Raw genomic sequence first — 22,895 nt, 5'->3', positions numbered from 1 at the left:
ACTGGCTTTTGAGGAATGGAGGCATTGGCTGGAGGGTGCCCAGCATCTGTTTGCTGTCATAAGAGACCACAACAACCTCCAATACCTACAAATTGACTTTCAACAGATGAATGTCCTACTCCAGTGTTGATCCCCTCTCATCAGGGCTAACTCCTCTCTGGGGACTGGTCACTCAGGCTCAACACACACTGAACAGCTGCAGGTGACTTGATACTTGTGGCTCTCCATGGAGTAGGATGTGGTAAAGTGTGTGGCTTGCTACATGGTGTGCACTAAGTCCCATGCACCCCTCCTGCTGGCAAGGTGTTATCGCTGCGCAATGCATCATGTTTTGTTGGCTGTTGGAGTATTGCTTTGAAATTTTGTGTGAATGAATTAGTTAATAAGATAATGAAGTTGTTGTTTGAAAATTTTCATTGAAATTTATGACATGATGGAGTGTTATTTAGCACGGAATGACCCAGTACTATAATGGTCACCAGCACATGTACCAACATGGTGCATTATTTGTAGCAACAGGATCAGAGGAAATATTTGTCAGTATTTCATAGATGTGAATGGACATGCTTTAGAGCAGCAAATCCTCATTAAACCAGTGCATGTCTGTGGTTTTATTGTTTTGATGTTCCCCTGCTAAGGATTTCCTGCAGTAGGTAGTGTACCAGCTCTCAAAGAGAACTGCCATTTTTAAGGGTCTCAATTTAAGGAGTGAATATAATGTACATTTGGGTAGTTTAATGGGTTATGTGAAAAAGTTAAGTACTTTAACATGTTTAAAATATACTCTAAGATTAATTAAAAAATAGTTTTACGTTTTGTACTGTAGTATTGAATATTGTTGAAAAAATTACTTTCCTTTGCAACCTAATGGTATTATTTTAATTATATTACAATAGCAATATACCAAAAATATTTAATGTTTTTTATTATTAATATTAATGTTATTATTCACATATCAGTATTATGGAAAAAAACTTAATCCAACAACTATGGTAAAGTTAATCCAGCATTGTCTAAGGAAGAATTTTGCCACTGTATCAGTCCAGAACAATGGTTCAATTGCATAACCTAACAAGTATTTTTTAGACTGTAGAAGTGGCTGCTTATTGTGAAATTTTTTTTTTCTGAATTGAACTTATTGGGAAAAATAAAACCAAAAATATTACGTGTCAATAATTTTGTACTTTTGTACAGTTACACTTTTGTGTAAATGACTCCTTGTAAATCAATGCATATCACATCGCAATCTTTGACTTCTGCCCATTCCCTATCAGTCTTAAGTGTTGTGCTGGCTTTTTCAGCTTTCTGATGGTGGAGGGGCTTTGCATTCAATGCAATCAGTCAAATGAAGTTCTATGTTTGAAGGAAACTTTCTGTTAATGATTTCACCTCAGCTCCAGCATTAGTCAGGGCTGTAACAGAGAAATGAACTGAGCGCCATATTAGGCAGACACAGTGAACTTCCTGCTCTCTATCTGTGAAAGTGTAGAAACACTCATCTGGAAAACTTAAGATGAGGATAGAGATGGGAAGTGTGTCTTAAACTTATATTGATTGCAGTAGAGCACAGCTTTTCCTGAAGATACCCTTGCATTTCTTTACAGTTAATTAACTCTGCCAATGTCCATGTTCAGCGCTCTAGTAGTGGCTATTCCAACCAGAGATCACATGATGTCATGACTATAACAGATAAGCAATATTAATAGTTGTCTTTAATCAATCATCTCTGAAAACGACAACTGATCATGCTTGCATGCCAGTTTGGCTTTACTGTCATCATTGAAACGCTGCTGATGGATGGTTTGAGAGCTCCTTTATCCCACCCACATTCAGCAGCTAGAACATGAAATGAGAGAACATGGTCAGCAGCAGATTTATTCTCCTTGTTTTAGCTGAAGTAGCTGTTCTCCTGGATCCTGTCAGAAAATTCTCAAAACTATATTTCAAAAGAGGAGTAGGTTTGTGAGTTGGTTGAGTCAGCAGTCTACATTGCTGTGGCCTAGGTGAGAGCTCAGAAGTGACTTTTGCATAATCTGAAGGAATGCCGATGGTAAATACTATCACAGGAACTGACCTCGAATTGATCTGGGGAGACATCATATTTCTAAAGTATCGCTAAGTGAGCCATATGACCCATGTTTTCAACACTGTCAAAGGTGCTTGGCTGTGCTACAACAGTTACAGAAGCCAGACTGGGAGTTGGATTAGGAAAACAACTGTTTCATCCACTGCATCATTCAGGTGTCACAGGTGTTAGAAAACTACTAGACTCTCATGGCTATGTGCTATTACAGAGGATTTGTATGGGAAGCATATACGCAGTCCAACAGGCAGACTCAAAGAAGAGACAGAAGCCCAGGCAAAAGTAACAAGAGCACATAGCATGTTAGCTAAAAAAAAAAGAAGTTCTACTTCCAGAGAATGAACGCAAAAATCCAGGGCAAAATGTACCCCCACCCCATAAACGAACAACAAAACCCAGGATCACAAAAGCATAAGTCAAAAAGGCTAAGAAAAGATTATTTATTAAAAAAAGTAACTAACAGAGAAAATGAGTCAGGCTTTCAGAGGATAAACTACCAGCAATGCTTTGTAAAGCTGTGGTGTTGGGAGATATGCATTTATAGGGGAGGTAATTAATGGAAGGGGAAGTGAGGGAGGTGAATGTTGTCATGGGAACAACTTACTGTTCAGTAGATGAGGACCTCTGGTGTCTGAAACTGGGAGTGCTACTGACTGTCCTGTTTCTTTTACAAAATGAATGTCAATATAATAAAACCTTTAGAGGGGATCAGTTTGTTTTATTCAGGATTTAAATACTTAATAAAATGTTTATTTATGATGTATTTCCTTGTTTTTTCATTAATATGTTTTATTTATTAGCCAAGATTATACATGCTAGATAATAGTCTGGTTAGCACAACAGTCAATGAGCAGCTCCAAAAAGGCATGTGGATCCTCTCATCTGATCATCAGCACTGTTAGAACAGCCCACCACTGCCTCAAGAGCAGATGGTTAATTATACAAACAAGCTGTAACAAATTTAGTACAGTGTCAGCATTATTTAAAAAATATATAATTTAAAAATAGGCCTATAATAATTTACATATTTTCTTAATTGTTTGAATGATTGTTTTGTTTTCAAAATATAAACTACTAGAGGAGTGTAATAACTGTTAGGTTTTGCATAAATGACTAATCTTGATGGTCTGAGGGTGGACCAACAGTAGCATACAACCAGTGGGGTGCTGACCTTATCTAGCCACCGGTCTGTTATCTGCTTACAATTGAATAGCAACATTTGCAAAAAATAAAGTAAAGTATATTTCACAAAAATAATTTCTAGTTCATTCCTGTAACATATGGGCCTATTTTTACATAAAGGTCTATTGTAACATACAAGTCTACTGTAGTACATTCTATAGGTTAATATGGTAAAGAAGTGTTCCTTTAAAAATATATATATATAGTTTTAGGTATTTCATCTTTAAATGCTGCCTGATGATTAAATTACTGTTGAGTTCTTTCATTATCTTATAGTAAGTGCTGCCAAGATGCTGGAAGGTTCTTGTTATAATAGCCCTGAGCATTCACCCAGAAGGAAGGTCCTTTGGTATAGCTACACCCTTTCCTCATACAGTCCTTTTAAACACAGCAAATGCTAGGAATTTATCTAACTCAGTTCTCACTACCAATTCAAAAGAAATTGAGGTATTTTATTCTGGAAGGCAGCAAACTATTTCAGTGGCAAATTAATACAAATACCTCCTTTATATAAACCCTACTCTAGCCTTCTCTTTGTCTGTATACGTGTGTGTGTGTGTGTGTGTGTGTGTGTGTGTGTGTGTGTGTGTACTTGTGAGTTGACTAAGAAAGCACAAGATGTGTTTACTCAGCAGAAGATGTAGCCTAGACATGACAAACACACATGGGGAAGCATCTGAATGGCTCCTTTCTATTGGCTGCTGGTTGAGTCTGAAGCAAATCCAAATCGATAATTCTTTATCAATATCTGATGTAATAAAGTCCATTGCAGGACTGAATGGTGTGGAATCTGATCTGTTCTAGATTGCTTACAATTCTATTCTATTTAGAAGAAATAAAGCTCCAAGTCTCCTCCCATAGAGAGATCCTTTAAATCTTAAATAGAGCTTCATACTAAGTAGGTGTCTTTTTCATGTGACTCATGATAACATTAGGTTTCTACTCTGTAAAAAGGAAAAAGTACACACATTGAGGGGGGCTAATTTGACCCAGAACATGTGAGGGAGAGGGCAGAGCAGCCTCTCACTTGTTATGCTTCAGGCTGATATGTTCTGCTTGTGGTGTATAATGAACTACAGCTTCAGTATATGGCCCTAATTAGATCATAAAGGTAACAGATATAATTGAAAATTGGGACACTAATGAGAGTTATGGAACAACAACAGCCACAAAGACTGCAGTGCACATGTGCACGCACACACACACCTATCCAAGGTCTATTTACATCTCTGTAAATACAACACACATACAATGGAACTTTCTCCATCCATCCATCCAAAGCCCCCTTCAACTGTCTGAGTTTGTAAAAAGCACTACATTAACTGATTCTATTATTATTATTATATTATGAAGGAAAAACTGTGATAGTGATGTGTTAGTTTGTCATGTGTTTTAACTGTGTGTAGGTAGTATGGGGTATAGTGTATCGGTGTGTGGTTGTTTGTGTTCCTGTGACAGTTCATCACTGAAGAGCCCATTGTAGAACTAAAGGGGGAGATGATATTTGCTTGCCCTCAGGACTCAAGCAATCAATAATGGAAACTTTTAAAGATTTTCTCAGTTAGATACATTTACCAAAATAATACATGTTCTGCACACAAATAGAAAAACAAAACACAAAAACATGTTTAGTACCTTACAGTATATTCCAAATTATCTTACAGGAACAAAAGGAAACAAAAGCAAGCTAGTTACAGAACTACAAAACAAAGATGAACCACAACCAGTATTTTCCTGCTTTTGCCTTGGTGACAAATATAAATGAAATATATTGCTGTTTATATATATATATATATATATATATACAGAGAGAGAGAGAGAGAGAGAGAGAGAGAGAGAGACACACACACACACACACACACACACACACACACACACACTTTTCTTGGTATCTGTAAGCTAGCAAACAACCCATAGCTGCGGTGTGGTTAGGCTCAGCTTCGAAGTGATTTTCGGAGTGTCGCGGGAGTAAACTCAAAAACAAAATTGTTTGAGTGCTGTAGCGAAGGAAAGCAGAAAATCAGTCACTGTAACTTCGAAACTACTTAGTATTTTTCATTGTGAATAGTACTGCCTCATATGTGGCGGTATTTGACTGTAGACTACAGGTTATATGCTTGCGCTAACCTTCGTATAGATTTCATGAGCATCCCGACTCTTTTGTGAACCAGTTGGTTCAGCTAATCAATAACCAACGCTAATAGTAATTTTCAATAAATCTAATTTAAGTGTGTGTGTGTGTGTGTGAGATTTATAGAAACGTTTGTGTTATTGCAAGATTTAAATGTATCTAAAGTTAGATGTAAAGTTTCACTTGTCTTTCAAATAGGTCCTCAAAATCTATTAGGTTAACAATCTTTCCATCAATCCACCAAATGTCAATACGTTTTATGGGTACAACAAACTCCAATTAGCTAACCTATCAATATTGCCTAAACTTCTCCGGCGACTCATGGATCGACTACGGTTAGCAAAAACATTGACCCAAAATAGCATATCCAAAAACCCGAGATGTATTTTTACCGTAGGTCAATCTTTGGCGATAGAAGTACAGCAAAAGCAGGGAATGTGGCTATTTATAGTCATGTCGTAATACCGTATAGAACACGAGGTAGTGACGCAGATTTTCACACCTGTAAGATCGATCATTCACAATAGCACACGCCCTATTTATGGAAAGCCAAAGTGGTCAAAATATAATAGGGTGTGTGTTATCGTGAATGAGCGATCTTACAGGTGTGAAAATCTGCGTCACTGCCTCGTGTTCTATATGGTATTACGACACGACTATAAATAGCTACATTCGCTGCTTTTGCTTTTTTTGGGTTAATGTTTTTGCTAACCGTAGTTTATCCATGCGTCGCCACAGAAGTTCAGGCAATATTGATAGGTTTTGATCGTTTTTGCGGCGTATTTTACAGCGTAGTGAAAAACAACTCTGTATTTTGCGGCATAAAAGCGTCCAAAAGCTTTTTTCGGTGTTTTACAAATAAAACGCGTTTCATTTGAGGCGAATTTTGACCACTTTGGCTTTCCATGCCTATTGTTCTAATTACCTTGTACACGTTTAGCAAAATAAAGAAAAAAGATGTATCAGTCAGGAGCCACACAAGGACGGCAAGATGGGACTGCTCCGTGAAGCTTGAGTGCGCATAATTGTATGCGAATTGGGGAGCCTTTGACTCTATGTTTCTCTTTTGTTGGTTGTTTCTTCTGTTGTTCTCATAGTCAGCCCACTACCTGTGGAGTAAGAAGTCTGTTTGTACCCTGTGAGAATTTCATGAGCAGATAGAACTTTAATGAGGGTTATATTGTAATCATGACTAACTGGGAGGGTCACCAAAAGCTGAAATATGTGCTGTTTTGGGCCTAGCCAGCACAAAGCATGACTGTCACTTTTCTAGGTAATAACCACTAGTTTGGTGCATTAAGGAAGAGACAAAAATGCCGAAGGAGAATATACTGGTGTTAAATAGGTTTGATCCTGCTTTAAATTTTCGTACCTGCAAGCGGTTACCCGTTTGACCATGACAATACATGTAAAGGTACTGTTTAAATAAGATGATACGTTGGCTTATATGCTTAAATAAGGGTACCCTGTGAACAGGGAGTACAGGAATGAGCTGAGTACCCTCGGAGCAGGTGTTCAAAATGAGCCACATGTTCTAAACTGGGGTCTGTCAGTGAGAGACTCATTTGAGGAACTGGGTAGTCCAAATATTAATATATATTATATTTGCAATCACAATTCTTAGTTACTTATTAAAAACTTTAGTAAGTGACACCGGTATGTAGCATTCTCACTTGACATCCTGTGCTCAATTTACATGCTATTCACTGTTTTTAACAGATGATGGTGCTACATGACTGGTGAATGACAGACTCAGCATTTATTGTTTTTTGAGACATGTATTCATTTTAATGACTACTGTAGAGTCAATCAGAGTTAAACATTTTTAATTATCCAGTCCTGTTCTGCAAATTAATAGAGTCAAACACCAAAACTAGAAATTCAGTGTTGTTCATTCAGGAGAGCTTGTGTGTGTATGGCTTTCTCATGCAGTTTCTCATGCAGCTTCTCATGCAGCCTGGGCAGTCTGAGCTGGGAGAGGAGACAAACCCCCCACCAGCACAATCAGGCTATGATTTCCTCTCTCTCTTACACTCAAGAACACACACTTATACCGTCACTGTTTGCTGATTTGTGGTATTTTGCTCTGTTTGAGATTGTCTGGGTGTGTGTTCTCCTAGTAAATCAAGGATTCTCAATGACAAGGTCAAAAGGAGATAAATAATGTGGGTCTTCTGCCTCACTGCAGAATGGATATCAGTTTCAATAAATTGCATTTCATGTGCTTTTGTAACATTTTGTAACATTTGTCACTGTGTGTGTGTGTTTACATGTGTATGTCTGTATATGTAATTGTGTTTAGTCTATTTTGGGAAAACAATGCTTAAATAGCTTTGATTTTCAGTAATGCATATGTTTTAGACAGCTGTCGGCTATGTATAGTGTCAGCAGTAAAGGCTTAACTAGCTTCACTTTCACTTGCCAACACAGAACATCTTCAGCAAGCTGCAACACTTTCCACCTCAGCTGATTGTCTTTCTGCTGCCTGTGGTTGTCAAAGGCGACATTTCTGTGTTCACTGATATTTTTAGATGGTTCTACTATAATCTCTCTCTCTCTCTCTCTCTCTCTCTCTCACACACACACACACACAAATGCAGAGACACTGGTCCTGAGCATTAAATGTGACTGCGCTGTCAGTCTGAGTAAGAGAGACATGTCTCCTGCTTTATTAGAATGTATAATTGATGTGCTGTCCCTCATATGATTCAGGAGGCACTATAATTTGTCACAGAATATGGATGTGTGTGTGTGTGTATGTGTGCTTGTGCATGAATATTTGTGCATGCATATGTATGTATGTGGTGTGCGTGTGTTGCTGAGTGGGTGTGTCAGACACTGAGGACACTCATCACTCTGCAGTCTCCTTGTCTGGAGTGTATGTTGCTGTACAGTAGGTGAAGTTCTGCAGCTTCAAGCTATTCATCAGCTTCTACAGATGCAGACACTTGCCTTGTCCACAGTGACGCAGTGGATAATATTTGTGATTGATTTACTTTGTCAATTTGTGCATTTCTTTGTTGATTGTTTGTTCTATTATTCCTCTTTCTGCTATAGATTTATCCACTGTGGCATGAGTGGCTCTTTCAATCTGCTGTCTGACTAAAACCAACAGAAGTTAAGAGAAACATGAACATATTGCATGAGGACCACTGCCTTTTGTCAGCTGATAAAGACTTTGCTGGATTCATAACAGTCTGCACAGACATGCTACAGGAGTCATTGTGTTTGTACCACAGCCAAAGAATATGACATCAATTTTACAGGATCAGGTGCCCCTAGTGGTGCAACAATTGTTGTCTCCTGATGTTCCATACATGCTGCTAAAGACATTTTATGAAGAAAATAGTTGTTTCCTGAACACCATAAAGAAGTCAAAGGCCTTCCATATCCACCTACATGGAAAGTGACCAGATCTAAACATTATTGCAGGTCTATGGAAAAGTCTGCAGATTGCCTTTTGAAGGGAACGTTCATTATTCCACTATACACAGTTCAGGCCATCTACAGCAGCATTCTGAGAAGGACTGGAGAAATTTTGAAGGCAAAGGGTGGCCCATTTGTCCTGGTTGTGTATAATATAATATTATCAAATTAATTATTTGAATCTACATAGAATTCACATATTTCAGTTAATAAAATGATGTAACGATAGCTATATAATCAAATAAATAATACAAAACACATAACCTGTTTATGAACTCAAAAATATCTTCATTTCAACTCTCTGGTCACGAAGTCTGACTCCAAACCTCCAACTGCTTAATGATTTGTTTTGACAGTTTGGTGACAATGTCTCACTTTTTTTTTTTTTCCTCAAAGGTCATGAATAATGATTAGACAGAAAAAAGAAACAAAATGCTGTTTTTTCATCAAATTGAGGAAATCTGTGCCAGTCAAATCCACATGGGCATGCAGCATGGCTGAGAGGTGTTTTTGAGTAAACCTGTTTTCACTGACAAACTGAAAACAGTAAATAAATTTAGAGCAGTTTTATAATAAGTCATAAGGTATTAAATAGCCCTCCCGCTTTTATCAATATCTCTCCGTGGCAGAGAATGCAGGGTGACCTTTGAAAATGCTAAGTATCTTTCATCCACAGAGGAGGCAAGACCGACAGGAGCGCCTGAAACCACAACAGATGAAACAATCAGCAAGCCCCAAACTCAGTCATAGGCACTAAACCCTGTGTCACAGCCTCCTCCATGTTTGTCAACACTACTCTTCCCTGCCCTGCTGATCCTCTGCACATGTCACATGTAACACACCTGGACTGCATTAGTCTGCTTGCACTAGTCATACATTCACTATTGATAGTATGTGGCATCTTTCCAAGTGTGCACTATAATTTTTTTTTACCTGTTTTTGTGGAATTTCAGACTTGCTTGACACAGTTAGGATCACTCCAACAAACAAACAAAAGCCACATACAACTACTAACATGATTCTACATCACCAAGACTGACCTGAAATAAACCTACATATCTAGCTAGGGATCATGCAATTTGTTTAGTACAGAAGGATAATTGCTGATTGTTCATGAACTCACGAGGCTTGTAGGTATTTCAGTAGGTGCCATAGAAAGCTATGATGCTGACAGTACAAGGCTATTTTTTAAACTAAAGATCTTGACACATTTATAATCACTGACACTCATACTAGTATGCCTAATTTTACCTACATAAAATAAATCTATTTGATACATTACAAGGGTGCAGCGAAAGGACTAGCAAAGGGAACCATTTACTGGATGGACTTGCCTGCTGACACAGAGCAGGCTTGTCAGGCTAAATTGCTTGTGGCACAACAGCTTGTATATATGCTGGACCAGCTCATCTTGGCAGAGACGCCACTGGCATGGGAAAGCACTGGTTGGCCTGCTTTCCTGCAGTCCGGTCTGCTAGTGGACAGGTATGAGGCAGGCCTGCTCCAGTCAGGACCTACTTCTCTGGTGTAGGAGGAGGAAGCCTGGGGTTTAGACTTTTCCAAACCCAACCACCTGCAATCTCAGGGGAGTGGTCCACCCACAAAGGTCAAGGAGGGAGAGCCAGGTACCTCCAGCCAAAGACAATGCAGATGCTGTGGGAAGAAAAGCTAGTCCAAGCCTGTCTTGGAGCGAGAACTTGAGCTTTCAGCTGTCCCTGCCCTGGTGGCCAGGGTCTCCTCTTTGTGCTCAGAAGAGGGAGGCTCCTTAGGAATTTCTTGGGGCTGGGGCTAGCAGTTCCTGGGTCCCCACTGAACCATCAGTTGGATGGGCTTGTTGGCCAAGGGGGGTGTTCAGGAGTTTGTATGTCTGGCTCTTTCTCTTTCATTTCAGGCAAGCCAGAGTACACACCCAACACACAGGAGGGCACAGTGCTCATGCCAGAGGATAGTCCTCCCATGCCTTACTCACGAGAGGGAACAGTGCTTCTCTTACATACTGCTCAACAGAGGGTACCATCCCTGAGGACACTGCAATGCCCTGCCTTTCCGAGGGTGGTGCTTCTGCCATGCCCTGACTCCAGGAGACTGCTGCCTCTGCCACGCCCTGTCAAACCAGTGCCTTGTTTTTACATTCCGCTTTCCTCATGTTGCCATGGCCCCTCATTGTTTCCCTTTTATTATGTCTGTCAATCTCAACTGTGTCTTATATCTTATATCTGTATACTTACACATCATATTCTTACAGGACAATTTGTTGCCTGCCCAATCCACATGTGCATGTATAACTCTCTGTTCCTCCCTTCTTCATCAGTTAGTTATTATGTCTGTATTCATGTCTTAGCACCTTTGCATAACACTTGAGGGTTAGTTTTGCTTTTATTAAAAGAACCATTAAACAAACTTGTACTAGTACTTGCAACATTTTATCATATATGGATATATAAAATAATATAATAATTCCAAATAATAATAAATAATAATAAAAATACATTTTAAACACCCCTTCAACAAATATTTTCATTAACAAATAGTTTTCATTTAGAACGTAATGTTTAGAACTCACCCTACACATATGTGAGAATTGCTTTACGACATAGGTAATTATGAGATCACCAAGAACATATGAAGTTGTCATCAAAGTAAAGGGTGGCTACTTAGATATTTTTTAAACAGTAACATCCTTTATTTAACAGAGCACCACTTGTGCTCCTCTGGGCCGTCTCTTTTTTTTTTCAAGCTTAGGTGCTCTACTAGAGGCCTGGGAGCATGAGGGTCCCGCATAATATCTTAGCTGTTCCCAGGACTGCACTCTTTGGAATGGAGATCTGAGATGTTGTTCCTGGTATCTTCTGGAGCCCCTCTTCCAGTTTGGGGGTCACAGCCCTTAGTTCTTTGATTTTCATGGGAACCACTATTGCCTTCACCTTACACATCTTTTCCAGCTTTTCTCTAACCCCTTTGTATTTATTTATTTTTTTTAGCTTTTTGGGTTCCTTGATCCTGATGTTGCAATGACTTGGGATTGTTACATTAATCACTATAGTCCTTTTCTGCTCTTTGTCCATGACTACTATGTCTGGTAGGTTATCCATTACCATTTTATTAGTTTGGATCTGGAAGTCCCATGGGAATCTAGCTCAGTCATTCTCCACCACTTTCGGGGTGTGTCCCACTTTGACCTCAGAGCTTCTAGCCAATTCCTGGCACAGACGTTTCTGTATAATATGCTGGCCACTTGGTTATGGTGTTTCATGTATGCTCTGCCTGCTAGCATCTTGTATCACATTGTTATGCACTGGATTGTCTCAGGGGCATCCTTGCACAGCCTGCATCACTAGGCACTTCATCACTTGGGGCCATCTTCCTGGTGCACTCCTGGACAGTGGCACTGATGCTCACTAATCTTTGGCTCCCATCCTTCTGCTTAGTGTACATTCTCAGATTGCAGCATTTGGGATGAAACCCTCCATGCATTATGAGGAGTTTCCTTGTCTTGATGTCTGTTGCTTCTATCTCCTCCTTTGGCCAACTGAAAATGCCAGTGGGCTATCTGATGACTGGTAGAGTATAGATTTTGATAGCCTAGATATTTGGTTTGTGTGTGTGTGTATGTATGTGTGTGTGTGTGTGTGTGTGTGTGTGTGTAGTATGTAGGATAAACTGTTATACTTTGAGTACTAGATTTGATTGAGTTCTTTGCCGGATTGAATTACATCTAAAATAACAACATAACCAAAAACAACCTTGTACATACATGAAGTAAGAATGTGCATTGGCTGAAAAAAAGATATTCACATTTAAATGTATATGATTTAAATAAATCTGAATACTGACATATTTAGAGGTAGTACAGAAACATTGTGTAGCTCCATGAATCACTTGCAGTTTTACAGCACCCTGTAGGAACAAAGGGTAAATGGAATAGCCCAATTTGCTGTCTACTGCAGAGCCACTTTAGAAATATTGTGCAAGCTCATTATAAATCCAGATGCCAATTTAGCAAGAACATCAGCACATAAACTTAAAAACTAGAGTCCTCCAATAAAAGAGTTTCTCAAACTACCCCCAAGGGCCAAACCAGCAACTCTTAGATCTCTACTCAGGAGCCTTACCCACTGAAACACACACTTCTCAAACTTCTTTCAACTGTTCATCAGAATGGGCAAAAATCTCTAAAACATGACTGAGTATTTGCCAGAGTGATTATAACAAAATTCAAGAGTCAGAAATTATGGTCAGTGGTTCTGTAAAAAATACATTTATTCAGACTAATGACTGAATTCCCAGTCATCCATTAAACTGGAATGTAAAATATAAGAAGCAAAGAGACATGCACCGCAATATCTACTGTATGCTAAGAGAAATATCACATCAAGTGGACAGTACCTCAGTGGCAAGGAAAAGCTGATTTATCAAAATAACATGCACTTTAAAGCAAAAATAAACCTCAAAGCACAAAAATACAGACACCTCTCTGAAAAAACTAGTTCATTTCACAACTGTCAGATGCTTATATTTAAAAAAGGCAATTGAAACCCTTCAAAAGTAACACATATAACTATTTAAAAATGTAGTCTTTATCAATTTAATACAGCAGAACAACATTTATTAGTCTTATCAAAGTCCTATTTGCAACATCAATCTCTGAAAGTGAACTCATCACAAAGGGTTAATACAATTCTTGCTATAGGCCTACCTGTCAGTTATCATGCAGAAAAAAATGTAAATAATCTTTACAAAATTGTATAATCTATATTATGGCCCTGTTTCATTATTGTTTTAACATGTAAACTAGCCCATACAATTTCCCCTTGGGGGAATCCACAAGGCTATCTTAGGGGCATTTCCATAATTTTTTAACTCAAGTGAAGCTAGATGACCCCTTGAAGGGATAAGAGATTAAGTCAACATGAGTGTATCCTTCAGGAGCAGAACCTGCCCATAAGGCTTTGAAACTGAAGCAACACAGCTTCACATGCAAAAAAAACAAAACAAAAAACAAACAAACAAACAAAAAAACTAATAATAAACAATAGAACAAGAGGTTTTATGACAATATCCACATGACAGGTGCTATCATCTCATGACTGCAAATTCATAAAACTTTAAGGTTAGTGCTAGTGTCAGGTTTGCATTTGTAGACTTCAACTGTATCCAACGACAGCTTTATGACTTATTGTAATTCAGTGTTTTGTGAGGTAGCACATTGACAGCTATATTTGCTATTTTTGTTACTTTTCTCTTCTGCTAACTTCTCATCAAGTGCTTCTGGCTTTCTCTGGTCAATGTGGATGGCAGTTTAAAGGGCTCAGCCCCTTCAAGCTGTGAGGGGAGTCAGCAAGTGTGCTGTTGACACAGTAGTGAAACAGGGCCCTTCTATTAATTAAAGATAAGTACACTAGGGTTGTCATTTTTGTCACATGGTATTCAGCAAGATATACAACTTTTTAAGTTTGATATAATCCATAACAATGACTGAGCACTCTTAATGCATAGTGTATGCCTTTCTATTACTCCTTATCATTTTACATATTTTAAAGTTTTATTTACATTGAAAGTAAACATGGTTGCACTGATAGAGGCTTAACATTTAGACAAACGAATATAAAAAAAATCAAACGAGATAAAACTGAATCATGAAACAACTTAATGTCTCTTATTGTGTGTGGAATTGATTTTTCAGACATTGGTGCAGTTTGGAATCTCCCTGGTCCTAAACCTTTCACCAAACCCAAGACCTCCTACACACAAAAGTAAACATAATTAACAGTTTAAATCAAATACTTGTATCACATCATATTCCAAGACATTTTGTATGTTAGCATTAGATTAGCATTAGAATTGCCTGTTTATAACTAAAAAGACAAATGACATCACCAGGTAAACCATCAATATCAGGCAACCTGTTCATTACAAATTTTGCTTTGATGATTTAGCTGCAGCCTGTGGGCACAGGGCAATCATATTGCATAGGGCACACACTAGTCTGTGGGCATAGGGCAATCATATTGCATAGGGCACACACTAGTCTGTTGGCATAGGGCAATCATATTGCATAGGGTACACACTAGTCTGTTGGCAGAGGGCAATCATATTGCATAGGGTACACACTAGTCTGTTGGCATAGGGCAATCATATTGCATAGGGTACACACTAGTCTGTGGGCATAGGGCACTCATATTGCATAGGGTACACAATAGTCTGTGGGCAGAGGGCAATCATATTGCATAGGGTACACACTAGTCTGTTGGCATAGGGCAATCATATTGCATAGGGTACACACTAGTCTGTTGGCATAGGGCAATCATATTGCATAGGGTACACACTAGTCTGTGGGCATAGGGCAATCATATTGCATAGGGCACACACTAGTCTGTGGGCATCGGGCAATCATATTGCATAGGGCACACACTAGTCTGTGGGCATCGGGCAATCATATTGCATAGGGCACACACTAGTCTGTGGGCATAGGGCAATCATATTGCATAGGGCACACACTAGTCTGTGGGCATAGGGCACTCATATTGTATAGCGCACAGACTAGTCTGTGGGCATAGGGCACTCATATTGCATAATTGTGCATTACTATCTACCAAAATGGAAGAATATTAAAATATTCAAATATATTACAACTGTTCGGCATACTTTCTTTAAAAATGATGCTTTTCCCAGTACAGATAAATGTTTTATTTCATCATTGTATCCAGGCCTCTAGTGATGAGAACTCCAACTAACAGAATGTCTGAATTATGCAGTGTGTCGAGTGCTTCAGTGCTCTTCAGTGCTCTTCAGTGCTCTCTAGCTAACACATCTAATACTCTTTCAAGTATTACATGTGTCATGTCAAGTTTTGTAACTACAGTAAAAAAGTACTCATTATATTAAAAAAGTAGTCCTTACATTATTAGTCATTATGTATAATTACAGCAGTGTAAATGCTGGAAATTGAAAACTATTTTACATTTGTCAAAATCTGAACAGGTCACATCTTTTAAATAATTGTTGATAAAAGCTGATCCTATGTATTAGCTATACTACTAGTCTTTTATTTTACTAGTCTTATTTTATTTATTTTTTTTTACAAAATACTTAGGGAGAATAAAAATAACTTCTAATTTGAGATATTAAAACTCTTAAAACTAGTACATGACAACGTGACATGCTTGATTTTATATTACGACAATGCATATCTGAACACTGTGTCAACAAAACCTGTGTTACAAAATTCTTAACACTACATATATATTCTTAGTTCATTATTTTTAGTAAAAGAGACAGACCTGTGTGAGAATTCAATCAATGAGTATTGACTTACCTCCGTTATGGGACTGCACCTCCCTCTCCATCATTTCTCGAGGCAGGGCCAGTGCTTTGGGTGTGGTCACCTCCTGGGAAGCAGCCAGCACTTGGGGCGGGGCCAGCTGACTATTACTGCTTTGTGTGACAGAGCATGATGGGAGCCGAGAGTGAGTGCTGAGGCGTGTTGTGAATGGAATGTATGTGTTGTGTGATCTGTATGGAGTGTGTGTGCTGTTATCTCCTTGTCCAACTGCATTGATCATATCTGGCTCCTTCTCATGTGTGTCCTCTGTCTGTACCTGCATCCATGGGATCTTACTGATCACATGAGCCCCCCCCCGCCCCCCACCCAAAACAACAACGCCCCCAACACAAACAAAAACACAGAGAATGAGAAGATAGTTTCAATTCACACTGCACGGAGTACAAACAAATTTATCATTAATTTCTGAAACAGCAAACATTTCAGTAGCCCCTTAGCTACCGCATTTTCTTTAATAAGTGAAATGAAAGGTGATTATGTTATTCATATATGTGACTAGGAATTGTTAATAAATGTATGAGTATTTTATGAGTTGTGAGGCATGGTTCACCGTTTGAACTTGTAAATGAAGAATACAGCCAAACCCACAAGGGCCAGTGAGAGGAGCATCAGCATTGTGGAACCACTGTGGAGAGAGGTGGAGTCCACCAGGGGAGCTGTGAACACAGGGACCAACATCACAACACAGCAGACTTGCACAGATGCCAAATTCAAACAGCAGTTCTGTCTATTGCTGCTACTCTAACTTGCCCTTGTGATACATAACTACTGTTCTGTTCTAAACACTGAGCATCATAGCCACAGAAATATGTGTGTGTAAAATGGTACCTATGTGTCGGGACACCTATTTACCAGTACAACATAAACACATTAAAAAATGCTTGATGGTTTTCATCTGATGTTTAATGAATTAAGTTTGTTCTGAACGGATTCTCACTCATAGGTCAACACAGGTTTACTGTTATGTTAAAAGGCACAAAACTTTCTAAATTGGCTTATTGCTTAAATTAATCAACAGAACTTGGTTCACATGAGAAAATGAAATCTGTAAGCTACTTGCTAACATCTTCCTTTGATATGGGTAATGTGGTACTTCAGGGTACCGAGCTGTTGCTGCAAGGAATTCATTTTCAACAGACCCTTGCAAAGTCTGTAAACAAAGATGACGGTGAGGCCATGTTGGCAACGGAAGTGCCAATGGCACTGTTGCTGCCCTTTCTTTAACACCTAACTCAATTAAAAAAGATCAATATCATTGTATGTATTTGTAAATCATTGTACCTACATCATTGTATGTATATGTGTCAAAACATTATTTGACTGCCCTATTCTACTATGTAATGTGCCCAGAAAAGATGCAAGAATGGTAATGCATATATCAATGGTGGAATCTAAGTCCCTATTACAGACTGTAAATAAGGTTTATGGTCCCTATGCGAATAAACTTAATGTTACAACAGCCAGCTTATACCATCTGTTTTCAATAGTTTCCAGTTATTGATCAGGCACATTAGTGAACAGCTTATATGGAGACACAACAATTTTGACCTTGGTATGTATCTAGCTAGCTATCAATCTCTATCATCTGTGTAGTCAATAGCCAGCAGCTTGTTAAAAGGTCTATACAATCTGTATAGTTTATAACCAACAAATTGTCAGTGGAATTGCTGTGTCATCTGTAAAGCAAATAGTTAGCAGCTAACTAGAGAAATCCCTGTGTCATTAATGGAATTAATAGCCAGCAGCTAGTGTTTGAGGCTGTTGAGGTGGAGAGAGACATGTTAGTTTAAATTATTAATAGTTTCACTGATCATCTAAACAAAGAAAGCTATATGCACACACACACACACGCACACGCACACACACACACACACACACACACACACACACACACACACACACAAACACACACACACAGTATACAGGTCTACCCTTCAGGTTTGAAAGCACAGACACATGATGTCTGTGACCTTTTAACAGAATTCAGGCGGTAATCAGAACCTTTTCCTGTTCAGAGCAATGAAGATGAATAGATCTGCCTGAAAAAGGGTAAAGCTTTTTTTTTTTCTGGCAAAGCAAACAATTCATTTTATCATCAAATATCTACTACAGCACATAGCATAGTATCTACAGCAAATACCTACTGCAGCATATAGCATATGCTACAGCATAACAGCATGCATCCTGCCTGTAATTAGTGGTAATTACTGATAAATGTACTGTAATTACAGTACATTTTAGGCCCTCAGATCTAAATTTCTTATCTTACAGTGAGGAAGTAGTGTAGCAGAGCTTTGTAGTGTAAAGTGTAGTGCTTCTCTGTATTTTACATTGTAGCACTGTTCTGTGTTGAGTGCAATTCTTGAGTGTAATCTTCCATTTAAATATGATCTCTGTTTTAGTTTGCTTTTGGGAAGCTGTATTGCACAGTGTAACACAGGTGTTGGCGAGATGCAGTTCTTTTAATGCTCCCTTGTGGCTTCACTGCAGAATTAGAATTTTATAATTCTTCAGAATAAAATGCTTTGCAGAGCATTCTAACACCAGTAGTTTAACAATGAATGATCTTAAATGCTGAAATTTGTCATGTCTAATTTACCGGCTTTTAACCATGATAACCTGCATGCTGATTCACATGGCAACAAAGACATCAGTATTGCCTTGCTAGCCAGCTAACAAAATGGCTTAGAAGAGAAAGATTCAAGATGAACGTCAAGAATATAGGAACGAACAGACAAACCCATTTGCATTTATATGAACTCTAACTGGTTGTTTATATGTTGATATGTTTAATCTGCAATACGAAACTGTCAAACAACAAAAGGTCAAATGTTGAGAGACATTTTACAAGAAATCTTTCGCAAAAAAGTATCCTGCCGGAGATAGCTCAGCAGATAAAATCAGCATTTTCACAGTGGATTAAATCATACTACTTATGCCAGTTTTTTGGCATCTCAGGCGATCATTAAACATGGAATGCTATCATGTGCAAAAACAGTCAGAGATAGGACTGAATGGCTGCCATCATCTCTAGGCAGAAAAGTGAAGATGTAAATTGATCTTCATTCAATCATGTGTGATGAGTCATGTGATGTCAATGACAAAGCTGCTTTGTTGGTGCATGAACTCAAAGGTTCTTCAAGAGGAACTTATTGAGCTCTTTCTGCTCCAAGTCCAAACCCATGGAGATGTAGCCGTGGTTGACTGCTTAAAAGCAAAAATATCAGTACTAACAAATGGCAAGAGGGTTGAACCCCCTACAGTTACCTGATGATGGCAGCTGTACATATTCTGTACATATTCTAAGCAGCATGTGAAGGCTTTTCTGTGAGGCAAAGAGGCAAAGAGTCTGTCAAGAACTCATTGACCCTGTCTGGTTAGAGAAGTTGTATTTCTTAGTTGGTATGGCTTCACACTTAAATGGCCTGAACAAAAGAATAGGGGAACACGGGGTCTGACGATGAACACAAATTTGCATTGCTTGCAAGGGACATGGACTGTGTATTCTCAGCCATTTTTCCTCACTCAAGCAATTAATAGAACAGATGAGCACTAACAGATGATATGAAGAACATGAAAAAAAGCTATTCTAATGATGAAAGAATTATTCTTCTCATGATTTTAGGAATTCTGACAAGATGAAGTCTTTCATTTTGAAACCACTTGAAACCAACATGATCACCCTCAAATTTGAATTCTTTTCATGGGATAATCAAGTACAATCCACAAGATAAGGACATTTGGCTGTTTAAATTCACAGGTTTAGTGGAGAGCCTTGAAGATTTGGAGAGACAACAAACTGCTTTGGCACAGAACCACAAATGTAAAGAAAGCAGGACCATATTTTCTTTGGAAGACTTTACCAGAGTTACCGTAATCTGAATATGCATATAGTGTGCTGTCCATTTTTGGGTCAACCTACCTCTACGAACATTTATTTTCAGTTATTTTCATTAGTTTTTCTATTTAGGCCTTGTGTTCTCATTTCTACTGGCCATTCACTTTGTCCGTCTTGCCTCTCATCTCTTTGCTTCCTACTAGGTTATGCTTCTTCTGTCTAGTTTTCTTGGTTTTTGCAAGTATCTTCCCATATTCCTTTCATCTTCCTAGGTCTGTTTGTAGCTCTCTGGTTTTCTTTTTAGTTCTGGTTCCTGGTACTTTGTTTTTTGTTCTAGTCTAGACTATATTTTGTCTGTCTTCTGTTCCATTTGCTAAGTGGTTCTGTTCAGCACAACTTCTACTATAATCATTTGTCTCAGGTTTATGCTTCACCAGTTGATCTTCTGTTAGTTATCACCATCTGTTCTCTCATGTTTTTAGTTTCCTTAGTTTCCTGTTTTGCTCCTGTTTATATATATGCCATATCCCAATAATCTGTTTGTCTTTTGTTTATTATGGGAGTTTATTTTATTTTTTGTACTATAATTAAACTCACTAATTACTTATTTAATCCAGTCTGTCTGTTTCCTGATTCTTGTCACTACTTCTGACTTTGGCTATCTGTACACCCTCATCCGTGGTGATGCTACTCTGCACATGTTCGCCCCTAAATGTTACATTGAGAAGCTTTCCAAAGAGATTTGTAAAGAGAAATCACATTGAACAGATATGTTATGCTGGATACTACTAATTTGCAAGGAATTACAGTGTAGACTACAATTCTGTATAGTTTAATACATTGCATATCAACACATCTAATATTTTATTCTTCATACTTTTTTTTAGATTCAAATTTAGATTTTTTTTTACTTTGCCTCTGACCTTGGAGGCAGGTGTATGGAGGCAAAGGTCTGCAACACAATCAGCAGCTTATGTCTATTATGTTTGCTACCCATTCTTTGCAGTTGAAGAAAAATCATATTAGTTTTCCTCTTTGAGCTATGGATTATTTTACATGTGCCTTGTCTTACCTTACTTTACTTTATTTTATCCTAAACTAGGCCATTAGTACACACTGAGACACACTGACAGCCAATATGTTAAAATGTTGCTTCAAATAAAATTTAAATAAAATTGTTGTGGCTCCCAAGGGGGTGTGATTTTTGTTGAAACATGACATTTGAGTTAGAAATCTTCTTAAATTGAGATACCAAACCCTAACCTAGCAGTATTCTGTAATGTACAACATAGCAGTGCTATGTAATATAAAGTGTAGCACTTCTCTATAAATCCCAGGGTAGGAGTACTCTGTAATATCCATTGTAGCAGTGGTCTGTAATGTACAGTGTAGCAGTGGTCTGTAATGAACAGTGTAGTACTGATCTGTATTGTACAGTGTAGCAGTACTCAATACTGTACAGTGTAGCAGTGTTTTGTAATGTTCCATGTTACGTTTCCTCATAACACATGGAAAATCCATTTATACATGGTTTATAGAACCCTCCCCAAATAAATATATAGGTTCATACACAAGTGAGCTACTGAATTTTGGACTGATTCCATCATTTCATTTGTATCACAACCTGAAACAATCTTCCTTATGTCACGGAACGCTCACCTCCCGTGAGTCAGGTGGTTTGGCCTACCACATGCAGTGGAAGGATCTTCGTTTGTGGAACCTCGTCTTTTCTATGTGTATTTAAACCTGTGTCAGTGTGCGCAGTGTTGTTGGTCATTGTCGATGTACCGTGTTAATTGTAGCTCTATGTATCAGTCTATGTTTGTTTAATATGGTGTTAAATGTTAGAAGTTGTTAGTGTTTAGTGTGCTTGTGTTCATTGTTTGTGTTTATACGTGAGTGCCACTTTAGTCCTCTGTTTTATGTAAAAAAATGTCCCACACATCGAGAGAGTCTGTGCGTCCTGCTCCATGCCCTTCGGCATTCGGGCTATCACGTTACACCTTACTTGTTACTTAAATCTTCCTAAAATTATATTTTAATCTTACTTTTGATAAAACATCAGATTACAAGGCATTTATGAAACCTGCAAGTACTTAACCCTTATATGAGAAGTCTAGGTTGAATCTCTTCTCTGCTGTCATGCATGAGAAGTGTCACAGTGACTTTACTCCATCAGTAACTCCAAATTCAGCCACACAGGAGTACAAAAAATAAAAAGAAGTTTGTTTATATTCTCCTTTAGATGACACCTCTCCCACACAATTACCAACCTAAACCACTCAACTAAAACAGCAGATTGTTTTAAGAACTACAGAGAGAGGATATTATTTCAGTTCTGGCACCATAATGTTGGACACACTGATAATAATTACATGCACATCATGTTCAGAATAGTGAATGCTTACTTCTTCCTCTACTGAGTGCAAAGCTCTTGCTGGAAATTGGTGGTAAACAACCATGGTGGATGAATTTACTGATCACGACTTATAAGAAAGCTTCTGCATAAGTTGAGCTTTGTCACTAACCCACCCTTGGCTCCTCTGCCTCTTCAGCCTTACCCTCCTTTAAATCACCAACCATACTATTCTACTAACCACCAACTTTGCTTTCCTACAAATGGTCAATCATATAATCCTACTAATCACTAATCACGCTTGGCAAAGTCTCATATTTGCCAGCCTGAATTCTGAGCCTGCTTCTATTGTCTTTGATTGTTTGCCAGCTTGACTCTCTTTCCCACTCTTCCTAGTTCTTAATACTGTGATTGCCAATGAAATAAACCTGCTATTGCATCTGGATCCTTAATTGAAGTTACAAAGAACATTTAACTCTTATATTTGGAATTAAGTGTTGCTTCACATGCTTTTCTTTCAGAATTATTTTGCATGTA

The 22,895-nt window shown here is 38.3% G+C and overlaps 1 protein-coding gene across 1 annotated transcript in view; it reads right to left on the bottom strand.

The window, feature by feature from the left end:
• Nucleotides 1-13,051: 13,051 nt before the first annotated feature.
• sorcs3b (sortilin related VPS10 domain containing receptor 3b) overlaps nt 13,052-22,895 on the bottom strand; it is a 90,486-nt gene continuing 80,642 nt past the window's right edge. Inside the window, exons 25-27 of the mRNA XM_027000186.3 lie at nt 16,715-16,820; nt 16,138-16,439; nt 13,052-14,563 (exon numbers count right to left, since the gene is read on the bottom strand). Of these exons, the coding sequence (XP_026855987.2) occupies nt 14,502-14,563; nt 16,138-16,439; nt 16,715-16,820 (470 nt within the window). The 3' untranslated portion in view covers nt 13,052-14,501. The remainder of the gene's footprint in view (nt 14,564-16,137; nt 16,440-16,714; nt 16,821-22,895) is intronic.

Source organism: Electrophorus electricus, chromosome 10 (assembly GCF_041902795.1).
Source record: "Electrophorus electricus isolate QZ-2024a chromosome 10, ASM4190279v1, whole genome shotgun sequence".
In the NCBI taxonomy this organism is placed as follows: Eukaryota; Metazoa; Chordata; class Actinopteri; order Gymnotiformes; family Gymnotidae; genus Electrophorus; species Electrophorus electricus.
This window is presented reverse-complemented; position numbering and strand designations above follow the sequence as displayed.